This window comes from Vigna umbellata, chromosome 8 (assembly GCF_029865625.1).
Source record: "Vigna umbellata cultivar VRB3 chromosome 8, Vumbellata_1.0, whole genome shotgun sequence".
Lineage (NCBI taxonomy): Eukaryota > Viridiplantae > Streptophyta > Magnoliopsida > Fabales > Fabaceae > Vigna > Vigna umbellata.
Genome location: NC_142172.1, coordinates 26,063,420 through 26,078,582, shown reverse-complemented (window position 1 = coordinate 26,078,582; position 15,163 = coordinate 26,063,420). Strand labels below are relative to the sequence as shown.

General features: G+C 35.7%; 1 protein-coding gene and 1 pseudogene across 2 annotated transcripts in view; one reads left to right on the top strand and one right to left on the bottom strand.

Annotated features, from left to right (window-relative positions):
- The window catches only part of LOC124846695 (piezo-type mechanosensitive ion channel homolog), a 37,035-nt gene that overhangs the window by 13,302 nt on the left and 8,570 nt on the right, over nucleotides 1-15,163 (top strand). For both annotated transcript variants that reach the window (XM_047324012.2, XM_088096895.1), the window contains exons 8-15: nucleotides 591-675; nucleotides 3,197-3,412; nucleotides 3,486-3,663; nucleotides 8,251-8,379; nucleotides 8,510-8,683; nucleotides 8,813-9,046; nucleotides 9,425-10,966; nucleotides 11,387-13,881. In XM_047324012.2, coding sequence (XP_047179968.1) covers nucleotides 591-675; nucleotides 3,197-3,412; nucleotides 3,486-3,663; nucleotides 8,251-8,379; nucleotides 8,510-8,683; nucleotides 8,813-9,046; nucleotides 9,425-10,966; nucleotides 11,387-13,881 — 5,053 coding nt within the window. The remainder of the gene's footprint in view (nucleotides 1-590; nucleotides 676-3,196; nucleotides 3,413-3,485; nucleotides 3,664-8,250; nucleotides 8,380-8,509; nucleotides 8,684-8,812; nucleotides 9,047-9,424; nucleotides 10,967-11,386; nucleotides 13,882-15,163) is intronic.
- Nucleotides 5,761-8,232, bottom strand: LOC148194351 (uncharacterized; annotated as a pseudogene).

Here is a 15,163-nt window from a genome sequence, read left to right as displayed (position 1 = left end):
TATGTGAACTTGTTTGGCTTAAACAATTACTTAAAGAGTTGCAATTTGGAGATGTCACTCAAATGATACTTACAATCAAGCTGCTTTTCATATTAGTTCTAATCCTGTCTTTTATAAAAGGACCAAACACATTGAGGTTAACTGTCGTTTTATTTGAAAAAAGATTATATCAGGAGACATCAAGACTGAGTTCGTTAACTCGAGTGATCAACTAATAGATATTTTTACCAAGTCTTTATGGTGACCTAGAATTGATTATATTTGTGACAAGCTTGGTACATATGAATTATATGTCCCAAGTTGAGGGATTAACCCCGTACCTATTCTCTATTATTTTCACAATGGGCAATGTTTGATTTACTACCTGCTTATTTTTTTAATTTCTACATGGAAGTTTTTCTCTAAGACTAACCATATGAGAAATGAAGTTGAGATATATGTTCACTGGTGACTAATGTGTCAATTTTGCTTATTTTAATTGAATGATATTATTGTTTTTTCATTTACATCTCACTTTTTGTTTCCGGATGTTTTTTGGGAATGTGGATTTTGGCTTTAAATCTTGCTGAGTGCCTTTATTAAATGTGCAGATCTGGTGTGAGACACACAAATGTTTTACTCAGAGGAGCTGTTTTTCGAACTTTCAGTATCAACTTTTTCACGTATGGTTTCCCGGTATATATTCTTAAAACATGTTGCAATCTGTTATCAGTGATAAATCATCTTAGGGTTTGACTCTCTTTTGTTTTAATCTTTCCTCCATCGGTGTACTTTTATAGCCTATTTTAAGTTAACATTTTAGGGAAAATTGCATTCATATACCTGTGTGTGCACTCTTTATGTTAGGTAAATAATCTTGTTTAGGATTAGGAACTTGGCATATTGACATGGGTAACAATGTTAGATCACCACACCTTCCTCATTACTTGAATTTTAGTAAATTGAAATATGATTTCCCTTGATCCTTACTCGTGAACTAATAAAACATGTATGATTACAAAATAAAGAGCATTAATTAAAAATAACCAAACAAGATACAATATTACATACAAAAAATCATTCTTCTAAAGTTAAACGATAAGATGCCAAATGATCATAATTTTTGCTTATATTTATTAGTGGCGGTAATGCAATTCATTTATCCATTATCCATCCTGTCCATGTGTTGAAATTCTAAAGGTTCTAAAGAAAAGATAAACTGAGAGAAAAGTAAACTGAATCTGTAATGCTTTATTTATTGAATCATAGAAGAGCACAAAGTTATTTATAGAAAATAAGATGGTCTAGATTCGATGTTTCTGGACTCTAACTAACGAACATCAACTACTGACAGTTACAACCAATAAAAGTATAACTTACTGTCTAAGAAATACAAATACCAAACATACAGAGAATGTTGTACCCACAACTTTAACGACTATGTTCTCTAACATACCTGATGAGACCCTAAACCGTACCAAGGATTGAGGCAAATGCTTAAGGAAAATAAACTTGTTTAGGAGGGAATTTTCTTTAACTTCTTTCTTTTACTTGGTTTAGTTTCTTGTCTTAGAATTCGAAATATAAGAGGAACTTACATCAATACCCCTCAAGCTGAAGGTGACACTCTAGAAGTCACTTTCTGCTTGTCTCTCAAAAACTGTAAGCATGTGACTTGGTGAGGGCATCGGCATATTTTTTATCAGAAGGTATATACAGAACTTTTAAAATGTTGTTAATGACTCTCTTGCGAAGGAAGAGTATATTCAGCTCCACATGCTTGGTTAGAGCTTGAAGAATGGAATTATGAGAGAGAGCAACTGTACTGATGTCAGAATATATATTAGGAACTATGTCCGTAATTATTGTAAGATACACGATTTGTATGGTATGATACACTATTAATATCTTACAATAAGATACAATCCTCTACTGATGTGATATAATTCTTTGCAACACTCAATTTTGCTCCTAAATTGGTCTTTATTTTTCAAATTGATTTCAGAATAGCATGAATTACGATTTTTGGTTTGATTTAGTGCACTAAGTTTTGGGTGGAATTGAGCACGGGTCACACTCCAAAAAGGGTCGGGTCATGTGACCTGGTTTGAGAAACCCCTAAATATGCATTTCTTTTGTGCGACGAATCTGAGCAAAAGGAGAGGCAAAATGGTCGTTCTTTTCCTTCCAACCATGATTGTTGATCTTAAACTGTAGGGATATATTATATCGATCATAAATTAGATTGTTCAGTTATTATGTCTGTGTATTCTATTTAAGAGCAATTGCTCCTCTATGAATAGTATCAACGGTTTTTGATATTTGCTATCTTACCTCCTATTGCACATTTGATCACTTTAATTTAAAAAATTTACACATTTTTTACTACCTTAATTTCAAAACTTTGGACTTCTTTTTAACTTTGATTGCATATCAACGCACCATTGCCACATTAAAGAATTTGACATCATCTATAAAATTGTCATGTTACCCCTTTTTCTATTGGCAGTTGATGGTGAAATAACAGAAATGGACAGTTGAGCTGTAAAATGTACAATTAAACCTATATTAATGGAATGTTGAACAATTAGTGATTAGAACATCTAATCCCAACTTATATTTTGAGATAAAATTATCAAATAAGAAGTTATTGTTTATTGTAATAGTTGGTGTAGCATATATATATATTAGTGTCATTTGATCCTCTTTATTTTAATATGTGTGTGATTAGAAACTTTTACTCTAAGTACATATTTTTAGATAAAATTATCCAATAAGAGGTTATTGCTTAGTGTCGTAGTTGGTGTAATTTATAGCAAAGTCATTTGATACTACTTCTCTATGTGTGTGTGTATATATCTCTACATAGAGAGACACACGGGTGAAAGCACACGAGAAACAAATCTCGACCTTATAATTCAATGGATTGTTAAGATTATACTTAATTGAAACAACCGTGACCATTTATGAATTGGATGACCAAGATTTATTTCTTTTTTCCTCTCACTTTCATTAGATACGTCCCCCCTTCCTACACATACATCGGGCAAATGAATATTGGTACTATAGTACTCATTGTATGTATCCAATGGGTATAAGATTAGTTGTGATCCCTACTGATGCATTTCAACTACTTATATCTTATTTCATACGCATTTAATTTACTTAATACCAAATGATTTATTTATTGATTCCCTTGATTTATTTTATTTTGCAGGTCTCCTTGTTTGCCCTTTCCTTTTGGAGCTTCCATTTTGCAAGCTTATGTGCATTTGGGCTACTTGCTTACGTTGGATATGTTATTTATGCCTTTCCTTCCTTGTTTCGTCTGCACAGATTGAATGGACTGCTTCTTGTCTTCATTCTCTTGTGGGCTGTTAGCACCTATGTATTTAATGTGGCATTCACCTTTCTGAACTGGAAACTTGGACGGGTAATCATTTAGAGTGACAATTTGAGTAAACATACTTTCAACCTTTTGTAAAGTTTTTCATACTTATGTACAGGACATGAAAATTTGGGAGATGGTAGGACTATGGCATTATCCAATACCTGGATTTTTTTTGCTTGCACAATTTTGTCTTGGAATTTTGGTTGCATTAGGTAATCTTGTGAACAATTCAGTTTTCCTCTGTGTGTCTGATGAGAGTGGCCAATCATCAAATGACTACTCCTCAGTAAAAGGTAATTTATTACAATCTTCTCATACCTCTTACATGAAAATTTAATAAACCTCTTTAATTTAGAGTTATGTACAGCCACATACAGTCATACCCTTCTTACTACTGACTATATATGCCCATATACAATGGAGTATGTGTGTATTTGTATGTACTCATGTTCATTTTCTCTCTTCATATTTAACTCCTCTGATAATCATCTCGGATGTCACATTTTGCTTACAATGTGTTGGAAGTCCCACATCAACTAGAGACAAGACCAATTTAGAGTATATAAGTAGGTGCAAACCTCACCTTACAAGCTAGTTTTATGGGGTTGAGTTTAGCTTAAAGTGCACTTCTTAACATAGTATCAGAGTCATGAGTTAGAGCCTATTTGATAGGTATTGCAGACTTATATGAATAAACTTGGCTAAACTGTAAAATATTATATAGCATTCACTGAATTTCCTCTAAAGAGAGAACCCAAAACAACATAAAACTTTTTGGTTACTAGACAGAACAAGACTTTCCCTTCCTAACCTTCACAAGTTACAAATTAAAGATAGAAACTGCTAAAACTGTCCATTCTGACTTTATAGAAGTTAGATGTAACTTATTACAGACAAATAACTACCTTACATACAGTTAAAATTGTCTGTCATACAATAAAATAAATCATACAGTTTTACTTCTGCTGTAAGCCTTCCCTTTGTACCTATCACTATCCTAGCTAGATCTTTTGTTTGTTGAACATATTGTTCCATCCGCTACTAGGCTGCTATAGGACCACCCATTAATGTCTAGTCCCACACACGAGATGTATATACCTCGGCATGAGGGGGTGTGTTGGAAGTTCCATATTGACTAGAAATAAGGCCAATTTAGAATATATAAGTAGGTGCAAACCTTACTTTACAAATTGGTTTTGTGGGACTGAGTTAGGTTTTAAATCCACTTCTTAAGACAATGAATTTTTAAAATTTTGTTACTATAGTTAAATCCATAATGCATTTATATAGCTAATGCACTGAGTTCAATTCACTCAAGTAATTCATCTTAGAAACATAAGTTCCCATGAGTTTCAAGTCTATTGTTGTGGTTGTTATTTTGCACACTTGAATTTGGGTTAAGTCTAAAACCCGAAAGCTAGCAGATTGGGTGGTCAATATCAAATCTATGATAGACTATGAAACCAGACCTAACTCAACCCTAAAAGTTAACTCAGAAGACGAGGATTACTTAAGTTGTTATAAGCTATATTTTGGCCATATATATAGCCCATCTAGGATCTCATGACTCTTTTTTTTCTTTTCAATACTTAGTCTCACTAGGTTGTTGATAAGGTTTTTAAAGAACAGAAAAGATTAAATGAAGATTCAAATGGAATATGGGTGATTTTTATTTTCTGCAGAACAAGAAAATCAGTAAGATATGAATATATGCCACGTCACCCTTCCTAGTCTTTTTCCTCTTATATACTCTGTCCCACCTGTGCTTGACCTTTTCTTCTTGGATCAAGGGCTCACTGAGCCCAATAAGGATTGGGTCTATATCAATACCCCTTTCTTGAAATAGAGCCTTGTCCTCAAGGTTAAATTCTTGAAACTGACTTCTAATGATCACTTCATCCTCCCAAGTAGCTTCATCAAGATTTTGCCCCTTTCAATGCACCAACACTTGCTTCTTAATTTTCCCCCTCTTTGTGTTTTCCCGAGTAGCCAAGATCCCTTCAGGAATTAATAATTCTGCTTTATCATCCTCCAGCCCAGTAGGAAGATCCTCCTCAACCCTATACTTACCCACGACTCTCTTTAATAATGATACGTGAAAGACAACATGAATCTTTGAATTTGGTGGCAATTTCAGTTGATATGCCACTTCCCCAATTTTCTCCACAATCTCAAAAGGGCCATAATATCTAGCACTTAATTTCGGGTTGACCCTGCTCATGATAGACTACTGCCTATTCAGTTTATATTTTGAAAACAACAGATCACCCACAGCAAAATGTCTTTCCTTTCGATGCTTATTGGCTTGAGTCCTCATCCTGTCCTGAGCACGAAGCAAATGGGAGTTTAGTTGTCTTAACACCTCATCCCTCTCCAAAAGATCCTTCTGGACAACTTCAACTCTCACTTCTCATTGCACCACTTGCATAATCTTGGGGGGTGGTCTCCCATATATAGCTTCAAAAGGAGTCATTCCTGTACATTCATGATAAGTGGTGTTAAACCAAAACTTTGGCGAAGGCATCCAAAGCATCCACGTTTTGGGTTGATCGGTGATAAAACACCTTAGATAAGTCTCCAAACACTTGTTTGTTACCTCAGTTTGTCCATCCGATTACGGATGATAAGCTGTACTCATTTGTAATTTGGTGCCCTGCATCTTAAAAAACTCTTTCCAAAACAAAATCATGAATACTGGATCCCTATCACTCACGACAGAATTTGGAATCCCATGAAGCCTCACTACCTCCTTAAAAAATATTTCAGCTAGAACCTTTGCAGTATACGATTACGGATGATAAGTTGTACTCATTTGTAATTTGGTGCCCTGCATCTTGAAAAGCTCTTTCCAAAACAAACTCATGAATACTGGATCCCTATCACTCACCACAGAATTTGGAATCCCATGAAGCCTCACTACCTCCTTAACAAATATTTCAGCCATAACCTTTGCAGTATAAGGATGTTTAAGGGCCACAAAATGGCAATATTTTGATAAACGATCAACAATCACCAATATGGCTTCGAACCCTCTAGATCTTGGTAGTCCCGTAATGAAGTCAATACTTAGATCCTCCCAAATCCTTTTCGAAATTGGTAGTGGTGGTAGTAAACCACCCGGAGCTGTTGTAATGTATTTTTGCCTCTGACATGTGTCACAAGCCTGGACAAATTGTTGGACATCCTTTTTCATCCCTTTCCAATACAAGTTGGCAGCTAGTCTCCTATATGTATGATAGAAGCCTGAATGACCACCTTCAGGAGTAGTTAGCATGAAATTCTTTCAAGAACTTAGGAATCCAAGCTGATTTTTCCGAAACAATAAGGTGATTTTTATAGTATAAGACTCCCTGCTTGTATTCATAACCCGCATGAACATGCCCACCTTGTCCAGCCTTCACCTCTTCAATTATCTTCTTTAATTTATCATCATTATGCACTTCGGCATTGAGTTTTTGTGGATCATGGATTCGAACCTGGCTCCAAATGTCTTTTTGCAAACCCGCGAGGAAATATCCCAACAACTGCTCCTCTGACACCCCTTTTGTTTGACCCACCAACACTTCGAAATCCTAGACGTACTCGTCCATCGTCCCCGTCTGTTTGGATGCCGCCAATTGTTCAAAAATGGTGCCTCTGTTTCTGCCCCCAAACCTTATTACCAGGGCTTCCTTCAAACCTTCCCTAGAAAGGTTCTTGGCTTTCGCCTTCCAGAATCTGAACCAATAACCTGAACTTCCCTCCATACTAGTGTATGCCAGACACACCATCTCTTCCTTCGCCACCCTTTGTAGCTCGAAGAACTTCTTAGCTCAATTAATCCAATTCTATGGGTCGATTGCCTCAAAGACTGGTAAATCTACCCTTTTCCTCCAACTGTGTTGCCCATCATGGCGTTTGACTTCTCTCCCTCCGTCGTCTTCTTCTCGCCTACCCCTCCGGTTCTCGTTGACGAACATTTGGCTCCCATCTGAGTTTCCCTCCTGGTTTCAGTTTCGTCCTCCCAGGATTCGCATGACTTCTTGTAAGTCTTGGCGCATCGCTGTCGAGTCTTGGCGCATCGCTGCCATCTCCGCCTTCAACCCATCCATTGCAATCTCCATGGCCTCCAATTGCCCTTTGACGATGTTCAAGTGCCCGTCGACTCTCCCCTCTAACGCACCCAAGTTTCCCTCCATCACGCTCCCTATTGATTCGGTAGGTTGGACCAAATGATAGGTTTCTGGAAAACAAAACCTATCCAACTCCCCTCACAAACACTTAACAGTAAGAAAACAGATAGAAAGAATGAAGTTTCTGTATTATCAAAAGAACAAATGTACAAGTATAGTGATCTATATGGGAGCCTAATCCCCCTCCATAGGCCAAAGTCCTGTCTTTACACAAAGAATACTAACTGCCTAAACAGAGATACAAGTGTTCCATTTATAATAGCTCATTCCCGCCTCTTCCTAACTAGTAATACAGTTAGGCTTCTAACCAACTTTCCCCCTAGCTTTCTAACTTTCTCTATTCTTCCTCCTCCTCTCATAAACCTTCCAGACCCTATCAGATGCACTTATGTATGGCTATAACCCTTGATAATTGTTGGCTGAACAACAAATGGAAGCCAAGTAGCTAACCATATCCAAAATCTTGTTTTAGCAAAAGGAACTTTTTCCTATGTACTAGTTGTTGTTGATGTATTAAATTTAGCATTATTTTTCTATCAGTATTAATTTCAGATTTATTTGACTGGATTTTATTGACCATCACTATAGTACTACGAGTGACTTGGATCATTTCTTTTTCTGTTTATTTTATTTTTCATCCAAAGAACAATATTTCTAATTACATTTGATTTTTCTTGTGTCACGTCATCCCATCTTTCTTATCTACAGTGGAGGGAGAGACTAAGGTATTGATTGTGGCAACAATAGCATGGGGACTGCGCAAATGCTCTCGTGCTATCATGCTAGCATTGATCTTTCTCATTGCTCTGAAACCTGGTTTCATCCATGCTGTATATAGTATGTGTATTTAAATCATTTATGTTCATTTTGCAAGGAATCCATTTAAATGATCTGTGGAATGGAGTTTTTTGTGTGACCTTATCCTATGCTAGTTTATTGATTAGCTTCTGTTCTGTCTTTTCTTCAGTGATATTCTTTCTGATGTACCTTTTGAGTCACAATGTCAGTAGAAAGATACGACAGGCTCTGATTCTCCTATGTGAGATTCATTTTTCACTGTTGTATGTTCTTCAAATTAATTTGATCTCAACTGCAGTGGAGAAAAAGGGCTCTTTAAGCATGGAAGTTGTAATGCAATTAGGTATTAGTGTATTCTAGTTTGCTCATACTTTTAAATTATATCAATTCTATTATATTAATATGCTTTCCCACTTATTAATTAACATGGAGAAATGGGAGATTCACAACATGTTCTATGAAATTGTTGCAGGTCTCCGTGAAGAAGATAGTGCCTGGGATTTCTTGGAAGTAGCTTTACTGGCTTGCTTCTGTGCAATTCATAACTACGGTTTTGAGATGTTATTTTCATTTTCAGCAATCATACAGCATGCCCCTAGCCCTCCTATTGGATTTGGTATCTTGAAAGCTGGTCTTAACAAATCTGTTCTATTGTCTGTATATTCTTCCTCCTCTGTGAGAAACAGTGATGAAAGTTTCTCTCATGGTACATTTCAAAAACATTTATAGTGCTTCCATTCTGAATTACATTTTTCATTTTATAGTCATTGTATAATTAATTTTGTGTTACTTCTTGGTGGTTGATATAATATTTGTCTTCAGTATTATATCCAGAAATGAATATAAGAAAATTGTTAAGCATATAAGTGACATCATTTATTCTCTAGGACTTACATGCTGCCTCAAGGCTCTACTTGGATGATGAAAATGTTTTGATGAGTAAACTCTGGTTAGGATTCTTTAAATGAAAAACTTATATGCTCCTACTATTTATAGAAAACCATGTCTTTGTACTGCAATTACTTTTGCAGATGCTGTCTTACTTGTTGTGATCCTGTTTTCTCGTCATATTTTCTTTTTACAGAAAGAAGAATAGCATCATACCTGAGTGCAACTGGGCAGAAGTTCCTATCTCTATACCGATCATGTGGTACTTACATTGCTTTTCTGACAATTCTTCTCACTGTATACATGGTGAGACCTAATTACATATCATTTGGTTATGTCTTACTTCTCCTTCTCTGGATTATTGGAAGACAACTTGTTGAGAGAACGAAAAGACAGCTTTGGCTTCCATTGAAAGTGTATGCAATTTTGGTGTTTATTTTCATATATAGTTTGAGCAGCTTCTCAAGCCTAGAGATGTGGTTGTCCAAATTAATAGATCTCTACTTTTATTTGGGATATGACTCAAAAGCATCTTCTTTTGACAATGTTTGGGAATCTATGGCCGTCTTAATTGTTATGCAACTTTATAGTTATGAGAGGAGGAATAACAAACAGAACAGTCAAGATCACTTGGATCAGTTAGAACCAGGGGCCCTGGGGTTTATCAGGCGATTTATTATTTGGCACAGCCAGAAGATCTTGTTTATTGCTCTGTTTTATGCATCTTTAAGCTCAATTAGTGCATTTGGTTTCTTGTATCTGGTTGGCCTTGTCTTCTGCTCCATTTTACCAAAAGTTTCTACTATACCCTCTAAATCATTCTTAGCTTACACAGGTTTTCTGGTGACAGCTGAATATCTTTTTCAGTTATTGGGCAACCAGGCTAAAATGTTTCCAGGGCAGAAATATTCTGATATCTCTCTCTTTTTGGGGTTCCATGTATTTCAGCCTGGCTTTTGGGGTCTAGAATCTGGATTGAGGGGAAAAGTTCTAGTGATTGTGGCTTGTACTCTTCAATACAATGTCTTCCGTTGGCTGGAGAGGATGCCAAGTGAAGTTCTTAGCAAAGGACAATGGGAAGAACCTTGTCCTCTGTTTGTTCCCACCGAAGATGCATACATTAATGATGCTATGTGCAATGAGGAAAGTAAAGGATCATATAATTCACATCCTCCATCTACAGTAAAAGAAAGCTCGTCAAACAAGTCACTGCAAAGTATTACCTCTGGTCTTTCACAAGCACCTGATACTCCATCCTCTAAAAGAGGATGTTCTGACAGTAACGGTAAAAAATATTCATTTGGGTTTATTTGGGGAAGCTCCAAAGAGAGTCACAAGTGGAACAAGAAACGGATTATTGCTTTGAGAAAGGAGCGATTTGAGACACAGAAGACTGTCTTAAAGATATATTTGAAATTTTGGATAGAGAATATGTTTAATTTATTTGGACTTGAGATAAACATGATATCATTACTCCTTGTAAGCTTTGCCTTGTTGAATGCACTATCTATGCTGTATATTGCACTGCTTGCTGCTTGTATTCTTCTCAATCGGCAAATAGTACGCAAAGTCTGGCCTATGTTTGTCTTTTTGTTTGCTTCCATTCTCATCCTGGAATACTTGGTAATCTGGAAGGATATGAAGCTTTCAAATTCTCATGCTTCAAGTGAGACTCGTTGCCATGACTGCTGGAAAATTTCTACTCTATATTTCCATTATTGCGAAAAGTGTTGGTTTGGTAGGGCTCTCTTATCCTTCCGAGTTGCAATTTCTATGGAAGATGTCTGTGATCATTATGTTAATATTTACTTCTAAACTTTTGTGTGTGAAGGCATTAGACAGTTTTCTTTTAGCTTAAATATTTGGCTATTGGTGCTTTACTCTTGAAATATCTAGTCATTTTCTTCCTAGTGATTAGGGACATCAGTTCTTAAAATTCCCAGTAGCTTCCCACTACTGTATTTAATATGAATGTATTATTTTAGGATAATGCTTGATTTGGTTTTAAATAATTTGAAGTATTTAACAAACTATTCTATGACACTTAATAATTATACACAAACTATTCTATAGAAATAAGATTTCTCTTATTTAATATATTATTTTGCACATTGAAACCTTCAATAACCTGTTCATTTCATTGTCTTTTCTGTTGTAGGACTTATTGTTGACGACCCCAGGATGTTGATCAGCTACTTTGTGGTATTCATGCTGGCTTGCTTCAAACTTCGTGCAGATCGTTTGCCTAGTTTTTCAGGATCATCAACATATCGTCAGATCATGTCGCAACAAAGGAACACATTTGTTTGGCGAGATCTATCTTTTGAAACTAAAAGCATGTGGACCTTTCTTGACTATTTGAGGCTTTACTGTTATTGCCATCTTCTTGACCTTGTGCTGATATTAATATTGATTACTGGAACACTTGAATATGACATTTTGCATCTTGGTTATCTTGCCTTTGCTCTGGTATTCTTTCGCATGAGATTTGAAATACTGAAGAAGAAGAACATAATATTTAAGTTCTTGCGCATATACAACTTCACTGTTATTATGATTTCTCTTGCTTATCAGTCTCCTTTTATTGGGGGACCAAGTGCTGGGAAATGTGAGACAGTGAATAACATTTATGAAATGATTGGTTTTTATAAATATGATTATGGATTTCGGATAACAGCCAGATCTGCAATTGTAGAGATTATCATTTTTGTGCTTGTATCGCTTCAGTCATATATGTTTTCCTCGCAAGAGTTTGATTATGTATGCCGCTACTTGGAAGCAGAGCAAATTGGAGCTATTGTGCGTGAGCAAGAGAAAAAGGCTGCATGGAAAACTGCACAATTACAACAAAATCGTGAAAGTGAAGAGAATAAACAACAACGTAATTTACAGGTGGAGAAGATGAAATCTGAAATGCTTAATTTGCAAATACAACTCCATAGCATGAATGGATCAACTAATTGTATTGATGGATTTTCTCACAACAGTGAAGGTCTGAGAAGAAGAAAGAGTGTTTCTCTCACATCAAATAATGACATTGAAATCTCCGATAAAGAAGACCAAGTTTTGGGGAGACTAGAATATGCAATAAGAGAGGATTCTGTTCATCCCAGTGAACTGCAGGAAACATCTGCTTGTACAAATGTAGAAACTCCATTGACAGAAGAGTACATGAAGTATTCAGTGGACCCTCCTATTTGTGAAATTACTGAAATAGATATTGATACTGCTTCCAGTGATTCAGGAAAAAAGGAAAAAGTTAAAGGGCAGCCAAAAGAGAACCCTCTCAAGTCTGCTGTGCAATTAATTGGTGATGGTGTTTCACAGGTACAGTTCATTGGGAATCAGGCAGTCAATAACCTAGTGAGCTTTCTGAATATTTCACAAGAAGATTCTGATTCAAATAATAAGCACCCAAATATTGAGGATAGGATCTACGACGAGATGGAGAGTCAGAAAACTCAGCACATATATATGGACCGTTCTTTATCTATGCAATCTGATAAGAGTTCTGAGGCCGCAAGTCTTCAGTTGGGAAGGATCTTTCGTTATATGTGGAACCAGATGCGATCCAATAATGATGTTGTATGTTACTGTTCCTTTGTTCTTGTGTTCTTATGGAATTTCAGTTTGCTATCAATGGTGTATATAGGGGCACTCTTTTTGTATGCTTTATGTGTACACACAGGTCCAAGTTACATCTTCTGGATTATCGTGCTGATCTATACAGAACTATATATTTTACTTCAGTATCTATACCAAATTGTCATCCAGCATTGTGGGTTGAGTATTGATCCTTGGCTGTTACGAGAATTAGGTTTTCCAACACACAAAATCACTTCTTCATTTGTCATCAGTTCATTACCTCTCTTTCTTGTGTATTTATTTACCCTCATTCAAAGTTCCATAACACCTAAAGATGATGAATTAATGTCTTCCACTGACTTCAAGTATAAGAGGAATGATCTTCATGCAAAAGATGATCCTACTAGTTATAATTGGCAAGATAGAGCATGGGATCTGCTAAATCAGATGATCAACATGGTAAAACTGGTAATTAGAAGCTTTTTTAGGTATTGGAAATCACTCACACAAGGAGCCGAATCTCCTCCTTACTTTGTTCAGGTTTCTCTGGATGTCAACTTCTGGCCAGAGGATGGGATTCAACCACAGAAAATTGAATCTGGAATTAATCAGGTGCTCAGAATTGTTCATACTGAAAACTGCAAGGAAAAGAATCCAAATCTTTGCTCTTTTGCCAGCAGGGTTAATGTTCAAAGCATTGAAAGAAGTCTAGAGAAACCCAACGTTGCCTTGGTTGTTTTTGAAGTTGTGTATGCTTCACCTGTAACTGACAGCTCTTCCACAGAATGGAATAAGTCTTTAACTCCAGCAGCTGATGTGGCCAAGGAAATCCTCAAAGCTCAGCGTACTGGTTTGGTGGAAGAAGTGGGATTTCCTTACCATATTCTTTCTGTAATTGGTGGAGGCAAGAGAGAAATTGATCTGTATGCTTACATATTTTGTGCAGATTTGATTGTATTCTTTCTTGTTGCTATCTTCTATCAATCTGTCATAAAAAATAAAAGTGAGTTTCTCGATGTGTATCAGCTTGAAGACCAGTTTCCAAAAGAATATGTCTTTATGTTGATGGTATGTCTGTACTTTTTACTTTTAATTTATCCTTCCATATTTAAGAAGGTCAACAAGAGTTTTTCCCTAGTATATTAATAAATCACGGTCTTGTTTGCATCAACCTATCTACAATCGTATTGTGGTAGGGAAGACAGAAAATAGAAAGAAAGGAAAATATAGATAGCTGTGTTTTCCTTTGTTTGTTTGAAGAGAAAGCAGAGAGAAAATAGAAGGAAAAGTTTACTTCTAGGAACAAAAATTCATATTTCAATTTTATCCTTCTCCACCATCTTTCTCTCATTCAAAATAGAGGGTAAGTGTTATAGTTATTTATCTCTGTATCTTCACATTTGATCTGCTTATAGTCTTCTAAATTTCATCCCAAAAACCAATTGGCAATATGTGATGTTGCCCAACAAATGTATAAGCAACACCCAAAGAAATGAGACAGGTGTTGTGGAACTTCCCAATACCTCCCTTCCACAAATGATTACCAGAATACTCAATTTACTAAGATGGGTTATAGCCTGGATACCTTGTTAGATTTCATCTTAAAACTAATTGACATTGAAAGAAGTTTCCAAAAAAATATATAAGCAACACATCAATAATTGAGGCAGACGATGTGCAACTTTTCAAAATAGTATACTTGTTTTGGTTAGACAGTTATAAATTCATTGTCAGTCAGTTGCAGCTGACAACTACTATTGATTATTCTTTGACCTGTATTTAGGACTACTGTAATAGAGGATTGTCACCTTTGTATCATTTACAGTTTATATGAATAACTCTATTATAATGTAAGCACTTATAAGAGAAGAGTACAATAAGAAACACTGAATTAACTTAGGAAGTTTTAGATATTATTCCTACTACATTTTGATGTATATTTGTTGTATCTCTCTTTTATTGCTGGCACAACAGTCTCGGGGATTTGTTCCCGAATAGGTTATTCTTATTTCCAAAAATATTCAACAAGTATATAAGGAGATAATAAATAGTAAGAAAGAAATTATTTCTTCCTTAAGAGTTAATACCATGCACTTCAGCTTTTACAGAATCTCTCATCTACTCCAAAAATTGGGGTGAATAGGTTGATTTTAACTTAGAGAGGTTTTTAGTTCATCTTATGCATGTTAGACATCCAATATAAATTATTCTTATGTTTCTTCACTTACTAGGTTAAACCTCTGGGATTGTTGATTCATGATGTTAATAATACCAAAAAGTTGCCCAGAACCTTTGAAAAATGTTTCTTTTGATTTCCCAAATGTAAGGGTTAAAATTTAAGTACTTTGAA